Source organism: Oryctolagus cuniculus, chromosome 12, assembly GCF_051225735.1.
Source record: "Oryctolagus cuniculus isolate XC-2025 breed Fujian yellow rabbit chromosome 12, ASM5122573v1, whole genome shotgun sequence".
Classification (NCBI taxonomy): domain Eukaryota; kingdom Metazoa; phylum Chordata; class Mammalia; order Lagomorpha; family Leporidae; genus Oryctolagus; species Oryctolagus cuniculus.
The window spans coordinates 38,939,016-38,962,733 of NC_142878.1; the positions used below are offsets into that span (position 1 = coordinate 38,939,016).

The 23,718-nt window shown below is 40.2% G+C and overlaps 1 protein-coding gene across 7 annotated transcripts in view; it reads left to right on the forward strand.

The window, feature by feature from the left end:
- The window catches only part of SLC25A21 (solute carrier family 25 member 21), a 559,911-nt gene that overhangs the window by 498,107 nt on the left and 38,086 nt on the right, over nt 1-23,718 (forward strand). For 5 of the 7 annotated variants that reach the window (XM_089309349.1, XM_089309350.1, XM_089309351.1 and 2 more), the window contains 2 exons: nt 7,181-7,240; nt 11,493-11,600. In XM_089309349.1, coding sequence (XP_089165475.1) covers nt 7,181-7,240; nt 11,493-11,600 — 168 coding nt within the window. Of the gene's footprint in view, nt 1-7,180; nt 7,241-11,492; nt 11,601-13,098; nt 13,120-23,718 lie in introns of all 7 variants that reach the window. The other 2 variants (XR_016217388.1, XM_017348267.4) reach the window with 2 other exon arrangements.

Below are 23,718 nucleotides of genomic sequence, written 5' to 3' on the forward strand. Positions count from 1 at the left end.
GCATTTCCCTGATTGCTAGTGATCTTGAACATTTTTTCATGTGCCTATTGACCATTTGGATTTCCTCTTTTGAAAAATGTCTATTGAGGTCCTTGGCCCATCTCTTAAGTGGGTTGTTTGTTTTGTTTCTGTGGAGTTTCTTGATCTCTTTGTAGATTCTGGTTATTAACCCTTTATCTGTTGCATAGTTTGCAAATATTTTTTCCCATTCTGTCAGTTGTCTCTTCACTTTCCTGACTGTTTCTTTTGCAGTACAGAAACTTCTCAATTTGATGCAATCCCAATAGTTGATTTTGGCTTTGACTACCTGTGCCTCCCGGGTCTTTTCCAGAAACTCTTTGCCTGTGCCAATATCTTGAAGGGTTTCTCCAATGTTCTCTAATAACTTGATGGTGTTTTCTGAATATTTTCAATCCATAGTTGATTGAATCTGCAAATGCTAAGCCCATGAACATGAAGGCCGAATGTACCTAGAGGGTCGAGAGTCCCATCCTCAAGAAAGATGGGGTAACAGACAAGGCTTACCCTCCTGCCTGAAACAACAACAAAATGAACAAAATATGGGAAACAGCAGTTTTTAAGACACTGGATAACAGAAAACAAAGGACAGTAATGTATCTGGGAGATGGGGAGCAAATGAGATGAGGCCTCTGCCTGCCTTGGTGAGAGAGTATCCAGGCCTCAGGCAGGAAAGGGAAATGCAGGCCGAGCCCAGTGCACTCCCTGCATGGAAAGGAGTTGAGGAGAGCAAGGCAGCTGGAGTTCACAGGGCAGGGTGAGCAGCACAGAGAGAGGCCCTGAAGTCTGCAGAAGGACTGCCCAGTTATTCAGCTGAGTGCTGACCAGTCCGTGCTTGAGAGGAAACCACCCAGGTCTGTGAAAGAACCATCCAGAAGGATTCCAGAGAGCACCGCCTGGCAGCCTCATGGGGCTGGAAATAGTGCTGTAGCCACAACTCAAGCTGGAAGCTCAAAATATGCAAGGCATTGAGAGGTGTGGTGAGAGGGGTCTTCCTTCATCGTGGGGGAGAATTAGCCCTAGATTGAGCATCTCCAGGTCCTGTTGTTGAAAGCAAGACTCAGACGGATTGAAGTGCTTCTGAGTCATTTAACTGCATCCCAACAGAGCCTCTGGGAGATCAAGTTAATCAATAGATTTCCTAGTGAGCATGGATTGAAAGCAAGGGGAAAAGCAGAAGACTGGTTCAGCCAGGGAAAGCTGACCCACTTGCCCTGCCCTGCTATAGCATGACCTTTCTCCAGGGACCTCAAGCCAGTAAGTCCAGCCAGATTATTAATTTCTGGATTCCAGATGTGTTCATGTGTGTGTGCATTTGTAACTTATATGTGACATAGTTAATTTGGATTCCAAATTTTATATTCAAGTTTCTCAAAACCTTGAGTGAATATATGCATTTTCCAAACTCCATATTCACAAATTTGCATGACTTTGGGAAGGTAACTTTATGCTGACCTTCCTAAATTCTTCCTTAGAACATAACCTGATATGTTCATAATAGTGTATTTTAATTACATACATGCAATAACTAATGGTGTGGATGAGAAATTATTAAGAAATACCATTAAAGACACAAAGGAAGAGTGTTTGTAAAGAGGTGTTAAAATGATAGCTGATCTATTCTTTTTTTAAAGATTTATTTATTCATTTGAAAGGCAAAGTTACAGAGAGGCAGAGGCAGAGACAGAGAGAGGTCTTCCATCCACTGGTTTACTCCCCAGATGGCTGCAATGGCCAGAGCTGCGCCGATCCAAAGCCAGGAGCCAGGAAATTCTTCCAGGTCTCCCATGTGGGTGCAAGGGCCCAAGGACTTGGACCATCTTGTACTGCTTTCCCAGGCCATAGCAGAGAGCTGGATAGGAAATGGAGCAGCCGGGGCTTGAACTGATACCCATATGGGATGCCAGCACTGTAGGAGGCGGCTTCACCCACTATACCACAGTGCCAGCCCCATCTATTAGTTCTTAAGAATACAGTCATAGTATAATGTCTTCTAAGCTTTAAACATAGGGTATATCCAGTAAATATTTGTTTAATGAGTAAATTAATGAACAAATGAATGTCTTTTGTAAATATTGGTATCAAGTGATAATGGAGACATTTGTGTTTAATATTGTTAAAATCCATTTTTGAAAGATTTCAGGATGTTTTCATGAGATATTGTTCTGTGTTATATTCAGTAAAATGTATCTTGATTGCAAAGATAAAAGTTAAAATGAGATTGTTTTAAGTTTGAAGGACTATTAGCTTATTAGACCATGTGATAATACATTGTTCATTACTATTGTGACCTGTAGGGTTTCTTTATTCCAAGGAACCTGAATCATTTCATCCTAACCATTCACCAAAAGTTTCCAGCAAGACTGCTTATGCATATCAATCAACTAACAGAAATGTGGTTTTTTAACAATTTAGAATCAGGGGAAGGAAAAGCTTTTCATTGCCCCAAGATGTGGACTTGGGATACCCTGTAAGGATTGCTAAGGTGCTGGGTTGAGTCTATGTCCTCTGACTTCTTCCTTGAGATCACAGTTCGGTACTTCTTTAAAATGACAGAAAGTCAGATGCAAGCGAATCCTTATACTGGAATCTAACAAGGCAGTGAAGCCTTTTGGAAGATTCATCGTCTTTGAGAATTTTCCCAAATAGGAGCCCCTAGAGCAATATTTTCAAAAAACAGGTCGTGACTCATAGTCATAAAGTCAATTTAGTGGGTCACTAGATGTGGTGGGTTATGACCCAAAACTTTCTTAATGAAATACAATATAAACAGAATGCACTATACATAGTGATGTAGTAAGTGTTATTTTATACCAATATTTTACCTCAGTTTTAAATGCAAGCCTACATGCTCATGTGGTGGGTAGGGGGAATGTTTTCCATGTAGATTATGGCCAAAAATGTTTGCAACCTGGACTCCAAGTCTTCAACAATCTGTGTGGCCAGTTCAGGTGTAATGGAATGTAAGAAGACATCATCTTCAGCAGCAACAGAACTCCAGGGCAGAGACTGTTCCTAAACTACTAACAATCATGACATAGCTGTGAGTAAGTATAGCGTAGGGTTAAGAGCATGTGCAGGCCTTGGAGTTTGTCTCAGGAGGAATCTAATTCCTTTTCCTCACTGGCTGCAGGGTGTGTGTGTGAGTATATACATACATATGTATGTGTGTGTGTGTGTGTGTGTGTGTATATATATATGTATGTATATATGTGTGTATATATGGGTCTCCTGGTTGTACCCTAGCCTCTTATGTGATGTTGTCATATGGATTAAATGTGGTGGCACATGCTAAGGTCTTAGCATGTTTGCTACACCACAGTAGGCTCTCAAGAGGAATACATTGCAATTAAGGCATCAGTGATTCCTTTGGTAATATAAGTAATGATGGAAAGGAAAAGAGAATTTTCCAAAAGTCTCCTATGTGCCAGGCATGTCAAGAAATCTTACTTCAATTCTCTTACTTAGCAACTCTGAACGGCCTGTTTTGAGTTCTTTAGGGCTAGAAAGGTTAAACAATTTGCCTGTGCTTTCACAACCAAGTAGCATAGCCAGTATTCAGATCCGGGACAGCTCACTTCACAGTCTCAGCAACATGACTGTAGAGCATAGCAATAATGATGATATTACGAAAAAGGAGAAAAATAAATTATATACAGAACATAAGACTCTGAACCTTTTCCTTCTATAGTTAACTACTTCTAGCTCATATCCTATCAAAACAGTGGTGATCCCTCCTGAGCACCATTTTAACACCTGGATAATTTCAGGATTATCACTATCTACTAGAATATTAAACCAAAAAGGCAGGATTTCTCCCTGTTTACTGCTGCATTCCTAGTGCCTGAGTAGCAGGCATCTATTCAGTATTTATTAAATGAGAGAATGAATGAATTCCTGTTCTGTGACAGTCTATTTCCATGATTAATATAAAGAAACCAAGGCAAAAAAAAAGAGTAGTTCCTGGGCCTTTAAAAATATAAAAATATATCTGATGGAATAATCAGTATTGGATTATCCAAAGACTCATTAAAGCCATGACTGCCCTTGCTCCAGGAATTGGTTTTAGATCCTTGGTCAAATATAAGTTGGCTGTAGATGTTTGGGTTGATTTCTGGTGTTTCAATTCTGTTCCATTGGTCTATCCATCTGTTTCTGTACCAGTACCATGCTGTTTTGATTACAACTGCCCTGTAGTATGTCCTGAAATCTGGTATTGTGATGCCTCCAGCTTTGTTTTTGTTGTACAAGATTGCTTTAGCTATTCGAGGTCTCTTGTGCCTCCATATGAATTTCAGCACCATTTTTTCCAGATCTGAGAAGAAGGTCTTTGGTATCTTGATTGGGATTGCATTGAATCTATAAATTGCTTTTGGGAGAATGGACATTTTGATGATGTTGATTCTTCCAATCCATGAGCATGGAAGATTTTTCCATTTTTTGGTATCCTCTTCTATTTCTTTCTTTAAGGTTTTGTAATTTTCATCGTAGAGATCTTTAACGTCCTTGGTTAAGTTTATTCCAAGGTATTTGATTGTTTTTGTAGCTAGTGTGAATGGGATTGATCTTAGCAGTTCTTTCTCAGTCATGGCATTGCCTGTGTATACAAAGGCTGTTGATTTTTGTGCATTGATTTTATATCCTGCCACTTTGCCAAACTCCTCTATGAGTTCCAATAGTCTCTTAGTAGAGTTCTTTGGATCCTCTAAGTACAGAATATGTTCTCCCTGATCGGTGACAACTGACTGAACACCAAAAAGGAAACCTGTTGAAGTGAAATGGACACTATGAGAAACGGTGACTTGATCAGCATAGCCCTGACTGTTAATGAACAACTTAATACATTATCCCTCTTAGTATTTTTTTTGTCTGTTCTACTTAATACTACTGGTTTAATTCTGTAATTAATACACAGTTATTCTTAAGTGTTGAAAATTAACTGAAATGTGATCCCTGTTAAACATAAGAGTGGGAATAAGAGAGGGAAGAGATGTATAATTTGGGACATGCTCAAGCTGACTTGCCCCACATGGTAGAGTTAGAAACATACCAGGGGATTCCAATTCAATCCCATCAAGGTGGCATGTACCAATGCCATCTCACTAGTCCAAGTGATCAATTTCAGTTCACAATTGATCATAATGAAAGGACTAAGAGTCAAAGGGAGCACATAAACAAGTCTAGTACCTGCCAACACTAACCGATAGAATAAATAAAGGGGAGAGTGATCCAACATGGGAAGTGAGATACTCAGCAGACTCATAGAATGGCAGATGTCCTAAATAGCACTCTGGCCTCAGAATCAGCCCTAAAGGCACTCGGATCTGGCTGAAAAGCCCATGAGAGTATTTCAGGCATGGAAAGCCAAGACACTCTGGAAAAAAGACCTCTGTGAGTGAGATCCCAGTGGAAAGAACAGGTCTTCAAAGAAGGAGGTACCTTTCTCTGAAGGGAGGAGAGAACCTCCACTTTGACTATGACCTTGTCTAAACAAGATAAGAGTCGGAGAACTCAAGGGGCTTCCATAGCCTTGGAAACTCATGACTGGAGCATAGGGAGATTACTGATGCCATAAACAGGAGTGTCAATTTGTAAAGTCAACAACAGGAGTCACGGTGCACTTACTCCTCATGTAGGATCTCTGTCCTTAATGTGCTGTACATTGAGGCTTAATGCTATAACAAGTACTCAAACAGTATATTTCACTTTGTGTTTCTATGTGGGTGCAAACTGTTGAAATCTTTACTTAATGTATACTAAACTGATCTTCTGTAAAAAAAATAAAAATAAAAAATAAAAAAAGAAATGATCAATTCCCAACTTGACTCTCACTGGGATTAAACATGACAATAGGTCTGATCTGATTTCATCATCATTTAAAAAAAATCATCTATTATTTTTCACTTTATGTTTCTGTGTGGGAGCAAACTGTTGATATCCTTACTTAATGTACACTAAGCTGATCTTCTGTATATTAAGATAATCGAAAATGAATCTTGATGTGAATGGAAGGGGAGAGGGAGTGGGAAAGGGGAGGGTTGTGGGTGGGAGGGACGGTATGGGGGGGAAGCCATTGTAATCCATAGGTCGTACTTTGGAAATTTATATTCATTAAATAAAAGATAAAAATTAAAAAAAAAAAGCCATGACTGCAAGAAGCCACCCCTTTCTACTGAGAGTACGAATCTGTCTTTTCTCATTGCCTCAGTATACTGGACATGGAAGCTAAAGCAGAAAACATCGGGAACAATATAAAAACATGTGCTATTTTTTGGGTCTTGAGAAGCAGTCCTTAGCAGAACCTACGAGTGTACCTTATCAGTGATGTCATCAGCTACCTGAGTACCCAGTGGCAAAATGTCATTGTTCAAACAGAATTGTTGCCCCAAATGTTGAATCTAGAAAGGAAGGGAGAAATAAGTTATATTAAGTGATTGATTGTATTTGCTTCTATAGACATTTGTTTGTAGTAAAAACATTACTAAATATCATCTACGAAAGGAACCAATAGTATCTTCATCATCATCATCAATGTCAAAATCAGATTTTAAAGAAATTTTAAGCAATTTCATTCAGACTGAGAACAGTCTCTCTTTAAGGCAGGAGATGGACAGTGTGACCTCACTGGATTCTTCCCTAGCTTATCATGACATCTTCAAGTTCATTTCGTGCTTAAAAAGCCCATGGCACAGCAAGGAGGCACAGTAATATACATGTAGCTTAAGGCTGAGAAGTGGATGTCTTTTACAAGTGTATTGGAAAACTGGACATTCACTGGAAAAGCAGATCATGGAGGAAACATAGGAGACTGAAGAGTTCAGGCCTCTACGCCTATAATGTTGAATCATTGCCATAAAAAGATTCTATTGATGTCTGGGGAAACTGAAAATGGTCATGGTAAATGGAAGTTGTATGGTTCATTTACTGCTATAAAGGATTCCATCAGCTCTTCTGTAGGTTATTATAACTACATTTGAAAATGTGAATGTTAAAGTAAGATTTGATAGCAAATACCTTTAACAAGGATTAAAAACTGTCCTAGATATTTTATCATTTCTTAAAATTCTAGTTAATATAATGATTTACTAAAGAAATGTGTGCCAATTAAAGAGTTTGTTGCAGGAAATTATTATAAATCTCTGGGTTTGGTTTTGTTTCACAGTTTTTCACCTTTGAGCAATACAAGAAATTGCTAGGATATGTGTCACTGTCACCAGCAGTGGTAAGTGAGAGTATTTATTATACTTAAGTGTGTATGTTATTTCATAAAGCAAATTCTAGAAACAAAAACCCTTTTGATTCTCCAAGCCAGCTACTAAAATATGAATTCAGGTTATTCAATGTTCAGCTACTTGTTGAAAGCCATCTTCCTAATAACTCACAATTTGGCTATTTTATAGCTCCTTGTGATGAATTTATGATAATAATGACATGTCTGGAAAGGCCTATATGAGATATGGTCAAGAATATAAAATAAAGAGTACATTTATCAAAGACTCTTTTAAAACCAAAACATGCATGTGTTTATATACATTCTGCTCATATCTATTTATGCAAAAGTCAATATACCTAAGATTATTTTCTAACAGGTCACTTTTCCAGCTTTTGCTCACGTTTAGTAAGTACGGGACTTGAAGTCACTTGGGATAAAATAATTCTGTGGTCAGATGCAAACTGAAGGGCCTTTTATAGGAATGAGTATAAACAACTCAGCCAGGGAGAATAGTGACCTCACAATGACACATCTCAAATATTACATGAAATTCTCTTGGTTATTTGAACATTTCCCTGTGCCACTTCTCTCCTTCTTGATGTCTTTGCAGTTGTTTGTGAAACAAGTTAAATTCTATTGACCAAATGTGCTCTACAAGTTTATGTGCAACAAGAGCCCCAGGGAGTGTAAATAAACTAATTTCTCCTCCAAATCTGCAAAATAAAATCTACATTGGCCCTCCAGCTGCCTATGGGTAAATCCCAGCTAGAGAGGGATCAAACCCAACTGGCATCAAAACCACCTAGAGAGACCTTGTTCTGGGCTTCAGCTCTTCAACAGGTATCCCTTGACTTACAACGGGATTATGTCCTGATAAACTCACCATAAATTGAATATACTGTAAGTAAAAAATACATGTATTGGGGCAAGCACTGTGGCACAATAGGTTAAGTAGCCTCTTGGAATGAGTGCAGGTTCAAGTCCCAGATGCTCTGCTTCTACAATTTCATACTAATGCATCTTAGGAGACAGAGGATGGTGACCCAGCAGTCAGGTGTCTACCACCTATGTGGGAGATCTAGGTGAAGTTTCAAGCTCCTGGCTTCACCCTGACCTGGCTCTGGCTGTTGGAGGCAGTTGGGAAATGAACCAGCAGATGGAAGCTTTCTCTTTTTTTTTAAGATTTATTTATTTATTTGAAAGGCAGAGTTACGCAGAGAGGAGAGGCAGAGAGAGAGAGAGGTCTTCCATCTGCTGGTTCACTCCCCACTTGGCCACAATGAACAGAGCTGCACTGATCCAAAGCCAGGAGCCAGGAGCTTCATTCAGGTCTCCCACATGGGTGCAGGGCCCAAGGACTTGGGCCATCTTCTGCTGCTTTCCCAGGCCATAGCAGAGAGCTGGATCAGAAGTGGAGCAGTAGAAACTCAAACCGGTGCCCATATGGGATGCCGGCACTGAAGGCGGTGGCTGTACCCACTACACCACAACACCAGCCCCAGAAGCTCTTTCTGTCTGTCTCTTAGCCTCTATCTATCTTTCAAATAAAGTGAAAATAAATAAATAAAAATTATTTAAAAGCATTTAAAAATCCAGTTGTTAGACCTACCCTACAAAACTTCATAGCTTAGCAACACAGTTCACTGTGGAGTATAGGTGGTTTGTCCTCATGACCACATGGCCTGCTAGGAACTGAGACTCACTGATACTGGCTACATCAGAGATAATCTTACCACACATCTTGCTAGCCTGAGAAAAGATCAAAAATTCAGAGAACCCTCAAGTTTTCATTTCAGAATATTTACTCTGCCAAGTAGATTGTCTGAGAAGCATGTGCTATTTCAAAAAGCATACGTGCCCTCTGTCCAGGAAGGATCCTATTAAGAGACACAACACGATCACTTTCTGTTACACGAGTGAATCTCCTGTCCACCCTCCTGTCTACACAAGGTGGCTGCGATGCATGGCCTCTTAGAAAGGAGCAGTGGCGCCACGAATTTGAAAACTAGGTTGAGATTCTGTTTTTGATGGCTTAGTGTCTTCCCTTAATAGCATTCTTAACTTTGGAAACATCTTGGGAAAAGAGAATTAAAAACTCCCAGGCACAAGACTAGAAAATACCGTCTCCGGAGGCCCAACAGGCTGTTCCGCTGGGCCTTGGTACCGTGTGGGAGACAGCAGGACTGTCTACTCTCGAGAATTGAAACAGAAAGGCATTTGGCCACTCCAGCAACTCTAACCGAACGTATGCAAAATGTACTTGTGTACAGTTCTTCCCTCTTCTTGAACTCATTTATTCCAGTTTCTTTTTTGATACAGCTAGACACTTAAACAGCCGTTAAATGTCCCCTGGTGCTCTCACATGAAAAGCCTCGGAGGCTGGAAACCTGACAGTAAACACAGGCCTCTGGAACAATCTATGTAACGTGATCTGCTGATATCTGATCAATTCTTTTGACAAGGGACTGCTGAACACTAGTTCTGACAGCAAATGTAGCTGAGTTTTATAGAAGAACAAAAAAAAAGTGAATTACTTGGAAGATTGCGTATAGTAAGTAATAAAAACCTGAACATCTGGATTTTAGCTTTCCCAGTCAGAAGAGTTTGGGACTAGTATATTTCTTTTTTTCTGCTTTTGGTTTCCATGATGGAAGTCTGAGATAAATGAGGAAAATATTTGGTCAGTTACCCTACACAAATATGTTTCAGATCTTAATGAAGAGGAATAAAAGGAAAACAACATTAGTTATTCCCTCTCTCCTAGGATCTGTATACAATCCCACTCTTCCTCTCTCGTGCAACAATGGTGTTTATATTACACTTTTCAAAGGGCTTTCACACACTATTTTGATCCTCATAATAACTTTATGAGACAGGAAAATTGGGTATTAATGTCTCCATTTTACAGATGAGAACACTGTTGCTTATCTAGGGTTCAGTAATTACACCAAGAGCTGCAGCAAGCATGCATGGTATTTTTGTGTGAATATGAAGAAGTTCCCTTTTCTCCTGACTGCTCTCCAGGGCTCTGGCTTGGAACGTGAGGTGCAGGCAGCTTTTGGCCTCCAGGCAGCCTTGGCTGAGCAGCTTTGTGCACTGATACAATACACAGCAGCTCTGGCCATATAGCTGATAAGTGACAGGACCCAGAGGTAGACCCACACGTCCCAGGTCTAGACTGTGCCCTTGTTCCACTCTGCCTCCCCTCAAAGGTGACAGCATTCCTTTCTTATTTCTCACCTTTCGTCTCCTATTTTGAAGATATGGGAGATCCTAAATAACAGCTATGTGTTCTTTACTTTTCATTGGTTTTATTCTTCTCTTCATTGGATATAGTGCCACTGCCACCTCTCTCCTGGAATCAGAGGTTCAGTACTAATGAATTGCTTTTTTCCAGCACCTGTTTTGGATGTTTTGCTTCATTTTGTTTTTCTGCTTTTTGTGGATGTGTGTGCATTTTGATGGTTGTGGTTGTTTTTGACACATACTTTCTTTTAAAACTCTTTGACATTCTACTTTGAGGAAAATTCCATAACAGTGTTCTTTCCCATTGCAGAAACCTTATTAGATAGCAAATAAGAACCTGATATATAGTGACCCTTTGCTAAATGCTCTAGATCTGAGCTGAGCCCTTCAGAACAACCTAATCTCATCTCAGCTTTTAGATACAGAAGAACAGGGCAATTACCAGTTTTTATAATAAAACAGGGAAAAGAGGAATAAAAAGTAATTTTTATTAATTTTCTAGAATAATGACTCTATGAACATGACCGTACATTTAAATCCCCAGATATGCGTTTTTATCTGAAATTTCATTTTTTATAAACATTTTATTTGTGGTTCTGCTCCTTGAGTTTGTTTATGCGCTCAGTAAGTATTACTAGATAATCTGGTAAAAATGAAGCTCTCCTGTTACAGTTCAAACTCTCTTTTCATTGTTATATATGCAGCCATTTTCATATGCACCTTAAATCCATAAAACAACCTTACTTTTTGTTAAAGGAAAAAGTCATTGTTGATGGGGCTTTGACATTTTATTTTGAAATTGTTAGGATGTGGTTTATGGCTTCTGTAATTTTTTCTTTGTGGATTGTCAGCATCTAATCAAGAACTGCAGCTGGGTAGTAATGGTATCTGGAGCGTTTATGTAGGTTTCCCCAATCTCTTCCTAATTGTGGCTCCACGGTGTAAGGAATAGAATGCTTAACCCTGTGGCACACAGTGACTTGTTTGAAAGTGTTGATTGATTTCATTTTTCTAGACATTTGCCATTGCTGGACTGGGATCTGGACTCACAGAAGCCATCGTGGTTAACCCTTTTGAGGTAGTAAAAGTTGGCTTGCAAGCCAATCGGAACACGTTTTCAGAGGTAACTGATGTTTTCCTGCTGTTGAGAGAATGGAAAGATTGCTTTTATGTGTACATAGAAAATTATGGAACCAGCTCTTATCCTCTTCTTAAAGCCCTGGTAAATCATCCTGAGGGAAGTATTATTAAAAAAAAGTCAGATATCTTACACCAGGAAAGCGTTAAGATCTGCTGGACAAACACGTGTTTAGACATTTTTGGTTTTGAGCTGTAAGGTAATCTATAATGACTTACTTGGTAACTTTTTCCAACTTTTGGCAAAACTTCCCTTTCACATTGTACTAGGATAGACTAGCAAAACCACTGAGATGATAATATTGTGCTTTTTCAAAAAATGAAGTCATTTTTTAAAATTACCTCACTCCTTTTCCCACTCCACCCATTACCCTCCCTGAAAGATTCTGATAATCTGTCAAACTTGTCTTTTGGTTAAATTTGAATGAGCAAGTTGTTAAGCCTGTGTAGACATCACCACTTGGAAAATGATGGGTCTTGACATTTAATCATTGGTACATGATGTTCCATGGAGACAGCTTCCCTTGTGTGTGCTGCATTCACTTCCTTCCAGTTGCCTGGTAATTCCTTTTAAACCACCAAGTACAGCTGTTCCTGTTTTATTCTTTTGGGTGCCAAGCAGAAGGTACAGGGAAAACAAGAGGTTGGCATCCCAGGTCTTTTTCTTAGCATTTTAATTTAATTCCACAACTGGGCAGCATGTGGTATGAGTTGGTTGGAGTATCTGCTGACCTGGTTTTTCTATAGAAAATTTCCCCTGCCTACTACTTAAGCATCTGCTAATGGGTGGAGACTCTCTCACCCCCAACCCACTCGCTGCCTGCTGATACTGTCTGAGAGCTTCCTGACAGCTTCTTGGGCAAGGATTTAGGAAAAGAGGGGGCTCTACTCACCTGTAGCTGCCAAGACCCAGGGGCCAGGTTTGGGCTGCTGCAGCAGCTGGTACCTACTCAGAAGAAGTCAATCCTAATTCAGGGAGAATTACTTTTTAAGTTTCAAAAAGTTGTCTTAATTATAGTGATGTTAAACACTTTTGAAACAATTGAAACATCTGTATTCCACTAGTTCTTTATTTTTTTCCGTTTTTCTTTCTATTCTATCTTGAATGAGGGAAAAAGATGATGAGGAAGCAGGGAGATGAAAATAAACATTTTTCAAATGTCCAATCAACATGGAGCATTAAAGCTGGTACCTATGGAATCTGTTCATGGAAAACTTGGATTGTTAGATTAGAAGAATTATCAGCTGGAAGATTCCCCATCCAATGCCCCATTTTACTCATTAGGAGGCTTGTCTTGGGGCAGCAATTAGTAGGCAAAGGACTAAACAGGCCTTTGATTGCAGTCTTCTGTCTAAACAGTATGTAACCACAGGGATGAAAATGGACAGAGCACCAAGGTGCACTCACAGGAATGAAAAATAGTAAGCGTTATCACAGAGCCTCTGCTCACGCCTACTGTTCTTTTCTCTCCTCTGCCCTCAAGGAGGTTCTACACTGAGCCCAAGTAAGAGCTGCTAACGTTTTGCATGCGCTAAGTTCTTTCCAGACCATGATAAACACTATTCCTGCCCGATTCAGGAATGTACTGCATGTGTGTGTGCTCCCACTTCATTTACACGAGTGCAGTCTGTGCAGATTGTTTCCATAGATTCAGCTGTTTTAAGCAGTGGAGAGAGGGTGCTTGGCTTTTTGTTTGTTTGTTTGTTTGGCGGGGGGGTGGGGTGGAATCATTGCTCTTGCAGAATCCACTGCAATGGGCATTGTCAGATATTTACTTAAAATAAAATCTAGGAGATATATTATAAAGTGTTTTAAATACTAATGCAACAAGTCAGAACTTAACAAAGTAGTGATCACATAGATCATACATATTAACATTTAATTATGGTAACATGCTAGTTGCTAAACTGAGCAAGTTCTCTGATGGGCACTGCATAGGCGAAGTAGTCAACAGGGATTACATCAAGTAATGCAACCATGCAAAATAAAACGCCTGAAAGAAAGATAATGATAATATTTTAAAAATGGGCCTATTTGTTTTGAAAAGAATTATTGATCATTTTCGCCAGTGTTTCATAGGTCTTATCTCTAGACTCATTAATGCCAAAACCCTCCACTGACTAGCACTTTGTTCTCTCCAACAAAGGGATACACTTTTGTTAATCTGTCCTGTGTTGATATAATTCAAATATTAGGTGTGCTCACTTCAGCATGGGTATGGCCGAGAATAACTATTGCTTCCTTCAAACTAACTCTTTGTGGATTGTCAAATACAAAAGGGAGGAGAAGGAAGAGGAAAAGGAAAGGAGGAAGGAAGTGATTAATTTAATTCCTATTGCCTTCAAAGATTCTACTTAAAAAACTTAACCAAGTACAAAAGTAATACACATTTGTGTTTAAAAAAGAAACTAACAGGGTCGGCACCGTGGCTCACTTGGTTGATCCTCCGCCTGCGGTGCCGGCATCCCCTATGGGTGCTGGTTCTAGTCCTGGTTGCTCCTCTTCCAGTCCAGCTCTCTGCTGTGGCCAGGGAGTACAGTGGAGGATGGCCCAAGTGCTTGGGCCCTGCACCCGCATGGGAGACCAGGAAGAGGCACCTGGCTGCTGGCTTCGGATCAGCGCAGTTCCAGAGGTAGCAGCCATTTGGAGAGTGAACCAACGGAAGGAAGACCTTTTTCTCTGTCTCTCTCTCACTGTCTATAACTCTACCTGTCAAATGAATAAATAAATAAAAATGATAAATAGAGGAATGAGTAGTAAACAGACACAAAAAAATAAAAACACCAAAAAACTGTCTGTATATGTATTTCAAAGTAAGTGTATAAATGCACTAAAAGTGATCTTTAGAGCAATACTGTCCAACAGAAATATAATGTGAGTTTAGGCATTTAGCCTCACAGTAAAGATGCCAGTCAAGATACCTTAGTCCTGTATCAGAGAGACTGGGTTCAACGCCTGGCTCTGGCTCCTGACTCTGCCTCTTTCCTGCCAGTACAGACACTGGGAGGCAAAAAATGATGGCTCTTATGATTGCAATCCTGGATTGGGTTCCCAGTTCCTGGCTTTGACCCTGGCATGGCCTGGAGCTGTTGCAGATATTTTGAGAGTAAGTTAGTGGATAAGGGAGCACTCTTCCCACTGCTACCTCTCAAATAAATAAATAAATGTAGGCATATATAATGTGAGCCATATTTTCTAATAACAACATTTAAAAAGAAACAGGTTAAATTAATTTAATACTACATTTTATTTAACACAAGTGTTAAAAATAGGTTTTGTTTTAAGGATTTGTTCATTTATTTGATGTGACAGAGATAGGGGAAGAGACATAGAGAGATGTTCTGTCTGCTGATTCACTCCCCAAATGTCCATAGCAGCCAGGGGCGGGCCAGGCCCAAGCCAGGAGCCAGGTACTTATGCCACCATCTGCTGCCTTCCAGCCACTTTATTAGGAACCTGGATTGGAAATTCGGAGTGGCCAGGACTTGAACTGGCATTCTGACATGGGATACATCCATTCCAAGTAGTAGCTTAATGTACTGCACCACAACACCTATCCCTGCCATTTTTAAAGATTTTATTTTTGGAGCAATTTTAGGTTCACAGGAAAATTGAATGAAAACTACAGAAATTTCCCATAAACCTCTTGCCCCTAAAATGCATATCCTTCCCCATATCAACATCCAAACTAGAATAGTACATTTGTTACAATCGATGGCCCTACATTGACATGTCCTTATCATCCAAAGTTCATAGTTCACATTGGGGTTCACTCTTGCTGTTACATAGTCTACAGGCTTGGACAAATTGGTGACATGTGTCACCATGATAGTATAATACATCGTGATTTCACCACCCTATGTATTCCACCTGTTTATCCCACCTCCCCCTTAATCCCCAGCAACCACTGATCTTTTTACTATCTCCATAGATTTTCTTTTCTTTTTAAATGTATATATATGTATGTATGTATGTATGTATTTTTGTCTACCTTAAAGACAGAGTGATAGAGAGACAGAAAAAGATCTTCCATTAACTGTTTTACTCTCCAAATGTCTGCAATAGCCAGGACTGGGCCAGGCTAAAGCCAGGAGCGCAGAATTTCACTGGAGTCTCCCATGTAGGTAGCAAAGTCCTAAGCAATCAAGCCATCATCTGCACTAGGATGCCCCAGAGGATTCTGAATTGGAAGCAGAGTACCCAGTACTGGAATCAGCTGTCTAATACAGGATGCAGATATTCTAATTAGTAGCTTAAACCACTGTGTCACAATGCCCATCCCTGCCTTTATAACTTTTCATTTCATCATGTAATTAAAGAAAAAATTATAGGAGATATTTGTATCCTTTTGCATACTAAAATTTTTAATCTAATATTTATTTGTGTCCTTTTTAACACTAAAATTTCTAATCTATTTTAATCTAATATTTAATCTGATATTTAATTTATATTTAATTTAATATTTAATCATATTTTATACTTACAGCATACCTCAACTAGGGCATTTCAAGTTCTCAATAGCCACTTATGGGTAGGGACTTCCATATAGGACAGTGCATGTCTACAGGAATTCATACTAAATTTATACTATCTTTACTTCTAAAGAGCAGGTCAAAATGGAAGAGGAGAAGGTAAGAGTTTAAGGGCTTAGTGTAGTTGAATATTTAGATGAGATATATTCATATGTTGTCTATGAACATTTACTTTAGAAAGCAATGGCTGCACATTGTAGAAAATTTAGAAAATACAGAATGGTGTAAATAAAAATATATATTCCAAAAGAAATGCTTCTAAAGGCTTTGCCAGGATTTAAGCCCCACCCTCAGGAAAATCTTAGCAGATTGTGCGGAAATGGCTTGCTGACTCAGCTTGGGACTTGGCCTTGCATAATTTGGGTTCCATGGTTTAATTTATTGTAGCAGGGACCCCCACCCCATATTTTTCCTGGTCTCTAATTTCTTTTTTTTAAGATTTATTTATTTATTTAAAAGGCAGAGTAAGAGAGAGAGAAAGGAAGAGACAGGGAGAGAGAGAGAGATCTTCCATCCACTGGTTCACTCCCCAAATGTCCACATCAGCCAAGTTTCGGCCAGACCAAAGCCAGAAGTTTCTTCCAGGTCTCTCACATAGGTTAAGGGGCCCAAGTACTCTCCCAGGTGCATCATCAGGGAGTTGTATTGGAAATAGAGCAACCAGGATTCAAATCAGTGCCCATACTGGGATACTGACATCACAGGAGGCAGTTTACCCCACCATACCACAATGCTGGCCCCATGTCCTCTAATTTCTAATGAAGTTTAAATTTTGTGTGCAAATTGAATAACATATGTAATAAGAGCTATCTAGAACAGAAAGGCAGTTGGAGAACTGGCAAAGTAGGCATAGAGTTTGAGAAGAGACACACCTAAGTTCCCATCATGCTTTTCACAGTGTTACCTTGAACAGTATTACCTTGACTTGAGGTCACTTCATTAATAAAACAGTAGTAAGCAGTTCATTATCCTTATATCCCAGACACTGTGTACCGAGACCACAGAGACTCGGTGGTTACATGAGAGAGTGCAGGGTGTAGCTGGAAGTCTGGGCAATCACTGGGTATGGCTCCACATGCCCAGAGCTCTTTGGTGGCCTATAGCAGATTATTGCAGTGGGAACTGTGCTCACAGTGAGGACTGCGCAGATCATTTGTGTGGTTCATATTGTGGCATGAGTGAGTGTTGAACACACTGGGGGCTAACACCTGGACATTTAGATCTACCACGCCTAACTTGGGTGTTACCCTGGATATTCACTCCACACTGGAGCACTGACTAGAGCTCCCTGGCCACACCCACCACACACCTCTTAGTATTCACTGAAAGTGCAAACATTCCACTAAGCCACAGAGGCATAGCTCAAAGATGAAAGACCTTAGAGAAAAATAAAAATCAACTCTACAAATATACCTAAATAAAAACACAGAAATTCAAGAAACAAGAGTAAGAAAGACAATATGACCTCCCCCCAAAGGAACACAAAAACATTTCAGCATTAGAATGTGAAGATAAAGAGATTGAGGAAATATTGGAAATGGAATTCAAAAAATTAATCATAGGATTACTCAAAAGCAATAGAAGCAAATCCAAGAACTAAAGAAAATGATACATGACATGAACAGAAGTTTTTTCCATGAAATTGAGATTTTAAAGAGAAATCAAAATGAAATATTGGAGGTGAAGAATTCAATAGATTAAATAAAAAATGTGGTGGAAAGATTTAACAGCAGACTTGGTAAGGCAGAAGAAAGAATATCCAAACTAAAAGACAAATCTTTGGAAATCTTACAGTCAGATCAAAAAAAAAAAAAAAAGAAGAAGAAGAAGAAGAAGAAAATAGAAAACTTAAAAACAGTGTTGGAGATTTATGAGATATTATCAGATGACCCAATATACAGGTCTTAGGAGTTCCTGAAAATGTGGAAAGAGAGATTGGCCTAAAGGGTCTATTTAGTGAAATAATTACAGAAAACTTCCCCAATTTGAAGAAAGGGGTGTCCAAGTAGAGGAAGCATATAGAACTCCTAACAGACATGACCAGAAAAGATCTTCACCATTACACAGTGTAGTCAAACTTTTCACAGTAATACATTAAAGATTCTAAAATGTGCAGGAGAGAAATGCCCAATTGCTATAAGAGGATCTCTAATTAGACCCACAGCTGACTTCTCATCAGAAACCCTACAGGCAACAAGGGAATGGTGAGATATACTTCAGTTCTTAAAAGAAAACTACTGTTTGGGCCAACGCTGTGGCATAGCAGGTAAAGCTGCCACTTACAGTGCTGGCATCCCATATGGGCACTGGTTCAAGTCCTGGCTGTTCCACTTCTTTTTTTTTTTTTTTTTTCGACAGGCAGAGTGGACAGTGAGAGAGAGAGACAGAGAGAAAGGTCTTCCTTTGCCGTTGGTTCACCCTCCAATGGCCGCCACAGCCAGCACATTGCGGACGGCACACCACACTGATCCGATGGCAGGAGCCAGGTACTTCTCCTGGTCTCCCATGGGGTGCAGGGCCCAAGCACTTGGGCCATCCTCCACTGCACTCCCTGGCCACAGCAGAGAGCTGGCCTGGAAGAGGGGCAACCAGGACAGAATCTGGCGCCCTGACCGGGTCTAGAACCCGGTGTGCCAGCGCCGCAAGGCAGAGGATTAGCCTAGTGAGCCGTGGCGCCAACCTTGCTCCACTTCTGATCCAGCTCTCTACTATGGCCTGGGAAAGCAGTAGAAGATGGCCCAAGTCCTTGGGCCCCTGCACCCATGTGGGAGACCCGGAAGAATTTCCTGGCTCCTGACTTCATATTGGCACATCTCCAGATGTTGCAGCCAACGGGGTAGTGATCCAATGCATGGAAGGCTTCTCTCTGTCTCTCTGTGTAATTCTGATTTTTCAAATAAATAAATAAATCTTAAAAATAAAAAAAAACAGCTGTCAACCCAGAATTCTGTACCCTGCAAAGTTCTCGTTTATGAATGAAGGTGAAATAAAGACCTTCCATAACAAAAATTAAAAGAATTTGTCACCACTCATCCAGCCTTACAAAAGATCCTTCAGATGTGCTACACACAGAAAGATAGCCATCATTATGAAAGAATGTGAAAGCATAAAATCCCCTAGTAAGCGCCGGATTCTGTCCCGGTTGCCCCTCTTCCAGGCCAGCTCTCTGCTATGGCCAGGGAGTGCAGTGGAGGATGGCCCAGGTGCTTGGGCCCTGCACCCCATGGGAGACCAGGAAAAGCACCTGGATCCTGGCTCCTGCCATCAGATCAGCGCGGTGCGCCGGCTGCAGCAGCGGCCATTGGAGGGTGAACCAACGGCAAAGGAAGACCTTTCTCTCTCTGTCTCTCTCTCTCACTGTCCGCTCTGCCTGTCAAAAAAATAAATAAATAAAATCCCCTAGTAAAAGTACAAAAGAAATCCAAAGTAAACAATAGGAATATTTATGAGAAAATGGCAGGGCCAAGTCGTTACTTATCAATTGTCACCTTGAATGGAAAAGGCCTTAACTCTCCAGTTAAAAGATACAGACTGGGCCAGTGCTGCGGCTCACTAGGCTAATCTTCTGCATGTGGCGCCAGCACCCCAGGTTCTAGTCCTGGTTGGGGTGCCGGATTCTGTCCCAGTTGCTCCTCTTCCAGTCCAGGTCTCTGCTGTGGCCCGGGAAGGCAGTGGAGGATGGTGAGGAAGCACCTGGCTCCTGGCTTCGGACTGGCGCAGCGCGCTGGCCATAGCGGCCATTTGGGGGGCTGAACCAATGGAAGGAAGACCTTTCTCTCTCTCTCTCTCTCTCTCTCTCTCTCACTGTCTAACTCTACCTGTCAAAAAGAAAAAAAAAAGATACAGACTGGCTGACTGGATTAAAGAACAAGACCCATCTATTGCTGCCTACACATCTCACCAACAAAGATACATGCAAACAAAGTGAAAGGATGGAAAAAGATATTCCATGCTAACAGAAAGAAAAAAGTGCAGGTGTTGCCATCCTAATATCACTCATAATAGACTTTAGCGTAAAAACTCTTAAAAGAGACAAAGAAGACCACTATGTAATGATTAAGGGATCAATGTGACTATAATAAATGTATACACACCCAATTACAGGTCTCTGTATTTAAAAGAAATGTTAATGGATCTAAAAGGAGACATAGACTCCAATAGAGTAGTAATGGGGAAACTCAACACTCCACTTTCATCAATGGACAAATCAACTAGACAGAAATTCAATAAAGAAACAATAGAGCTAATCAACACTGTAGACCAAATGGACCTAACCAATATCTACAGAACCTTTTACCCCTTAGTTGCAGAATACACATTCTTCTCATCAGTGCATGGAACTTTCTCTAAGATACCATACGCTAGGCCATAAAGCAAGTCTCAGCAAATTAAAAAATATCAAAATCATACCATGCGTCTTCTCTGACAACAATGGAATGAAGCTGGAAATTAACAACTCAAAAATCTCTAGATCATATGCAAACATGTGGAGACTGAATAACATTCCTGAATAAACAGTGGGTCATAGAAGAAATCAAAAGAGAAATCAAGAAATTTCTGGAAAAATTGAAGACAATAATACATCTAATACATCATATCAAAACATATGGGATACAACAAAAGCCGTGTTAAGAGGAAAATTTATAGTAATTGGTGCCTACATGAAAAAAAATGGAAAGGTACCAAATAAATGAGCTATAAATGCATCTCAAGGACCTGGAAAAACAACAACAAACCAAACCCAAAATTAGCAGGAGGAAAGAAATAATTAAAATGAGAGAAGAAATAAAATTTAAACAAAAAAATGAAAGATCAGTGAAATGAAGAGCTAGTGTTTTTAAAAAATAAAATTGAACACACCATTGGCCAAACTAACCAAAAAAAAAAAAAAAAAAAAAAAAAAAAGAGGGAGAAAACTCGAATCAGTAAAATCAAAGATGATGGGGACTGGCACTGTGGCGCAGCGGGTTAAAGCCCTGGCCTGAGGTGCTGGCATCCCATATGTGCGCTGGTTCTAGTCCCGGCTGCTCCTCTTTCAATCCAGCTCTCTATTGTGGCCTGAGATAGCAATAGAAGATGGCCCAAGTCCTTGGGCCTCTGCACCCATGTGGGAGACCTGGAAGAAGCTCCTGGATCTGCAGCTATCTGAGGAGTGAACCAGTGGATGGAAGACCCCTCTCTCTGTCTCTACCTCTCTCTGTAACTCTGTCTTCAAATAAATAAAATCAATCTTTAAAAAAAATAAAAATTCATAAAATCAGAGATGAAAAAGGAAATATAACAGATACCACAGAAATAAAAAGAATCGTCAGGAATTACTACAAAGAGCTATATGCTGACAAATTGGAAAATTTAGAAGAAACAGATAGATTCCTAGACACATGCAATCTACCAAAATTGAGTTATGAAGACATAGAAAACCTGAACAGAGCAATAACCAAGATAGAGATTGAATCAGTAATAAAGACCCTTCCAAAAAGAAAAGCCCAAGACCAGACAGCTTCACTGCTGAATTCTACTAGACATTTAAAGAATTAATTCCAATTCTTCTCAAGCTATTCAAAATATAAATAATGGGGGCTTAAATAGAAAGCTGTCAGTACAATCTGGTGTATAGTGATGGCTTGATAAATATCAGTGTTTATTATTACAATATGCTTTTTATGAGAATTTAAATGTGATATGCAAAGGTCTTAAACACAGAGCCTAGCAAATAGTAGGCACTCAATCAACAATAACTATTTCTATAGACAAGTTTATCTTATAAATTCTTATGTTTAAGTGGACACAGATTTATCTGGAAATAACTGTCCCAATTAATACTGAGCTATCATAGCTGACTAGTATTGTGGAAACAAAAGTACCTTACGAATGATGGTCAGTCTTCTCCCTTCGTCCACCTTGGGTCATTCTTTGGTACCAGTATAATCCCCAGAGCCTGAATTCTTTATCCAGGGCATAAGGACTGGCAGCCCACATAAAGTTCCTAATGATAAAGTCTTTAAACTCAGATGTGAGTCACTATCCTAAATGCCAGTACCTGGGTGTCTGTTTGCTGTAAACAAGTAGTACATAGCAGCACAAGTTCAAGATGAAACTAAAAACATTTGATGCCACAATCAAGACATTCTTCATCTGGAATAGCTGCATGAAGTTAACATACATCCTTGTCAAGCCCTCACAATCACTTAGCATGGAAGGTTGTGACCTAAGCTCTTGTCCAATCTTTTCAGTCTATTACAGTTACCACTTGTGTTGGAACATTAATTGATGGACTTTGTGCAGAATGTTCATCTGACTTTGTAACACCTGTAAGATAAGCAGAGCAAGTTCCCCATAGAGGCTTATTTTGTGGGTAAATAATCCTCGATGTCCTTTGAATAGTGTGAGATTCTCAGGCAGCATGTCCACTGTCTAGCCTTTCTACCCATGTGTTGGACATGAACCACCATGGAATCCTACACAAGTTGTTTTACATTTTTCTATTTCTTCAGCCCGACAGAGATGTCAGTGTTGCCTTTTAAACATGAAATTTTCCAAGAAGTTGTTGCAGTTGAGAGGGGCTCTGCAAAGAAAGACAGCCTGGGACCACAGTCTCGGCCAATGTTAAACTTAATATTTTTCTAGGAAATGATAGAGTGATAAAGTTGCAACATAAGCCGGTGCCACGGCTCACTAGGCTAATCCTCTGCCTTGCGGCGCCGGCACACCAGGTTCTAGTCCCGGTCAGGGCGCCAGATTCTGTCCCGGTTGCTCTTCTTCCAGGCCAGCTCTCTGCTGTGGCCAGGGAGTGCAGTGGAGGATGGCCCAAGTGCTTGGGCCCTGCACCCCATGGGAGACCAGGAGAAGCACCTGGCTCCTGCCATCAGATCAGCGCGCCGGCTGCGGTGGCCATTGGAGGGTGAACCAATGGCAAAGGAAGACCTTTCTCTCTGTCTCTCTCTCTCACTGTCCACTCTGCCTGTAAAAAAAAAAAAAAAAAAAAAAAAAAAAAAAAAAAAAAAAAGTTGCGACATAAGGACTGCCATAGTCTCAGGTACGTAGAGCATGACATAGAAGGAGTAGTGGGATGTAGGGAGATATCCCTTGGCCATGTGGGCTGGTCATGATTGGTGGAGGATCAAAATGGGCCCTCTGAAGCATGAAGGTCAAGGCAAAGGGCCTTCAAGCTGAGTTCCAAGTGAAGTACTGACTAAGAGCAAAAATACCTTCTGTTGGGTTCTTGGCGGCTGCATGACGGGAACTGCAGCCCTGGAGCCCCAAGTGCGATTCTCATCAGGATTCCCCAGTCATGGTAGGTGCTGTGCTGGCTGTCCCTACCCCTGTTTTCCCTGCTGTGATAGCCTAGTGTGATTCTCTAGTCAGTCAAAAATATGTTCCCCACAAAATATACCTCCTCACCCAGTGTAGCCATAAAGTATTCTAAAAATGTAAAAGTCATGGTTAATTTGGTCCCTGATACTGCCTCATATCCTTCCAAATTCTGTATAAAGTATTTCAATAGTGTGTTGTCCTGCCTCCATTTTTTAAATTGCCACTGTATCAGTCAGAGACTATAATCTCTGCCATAC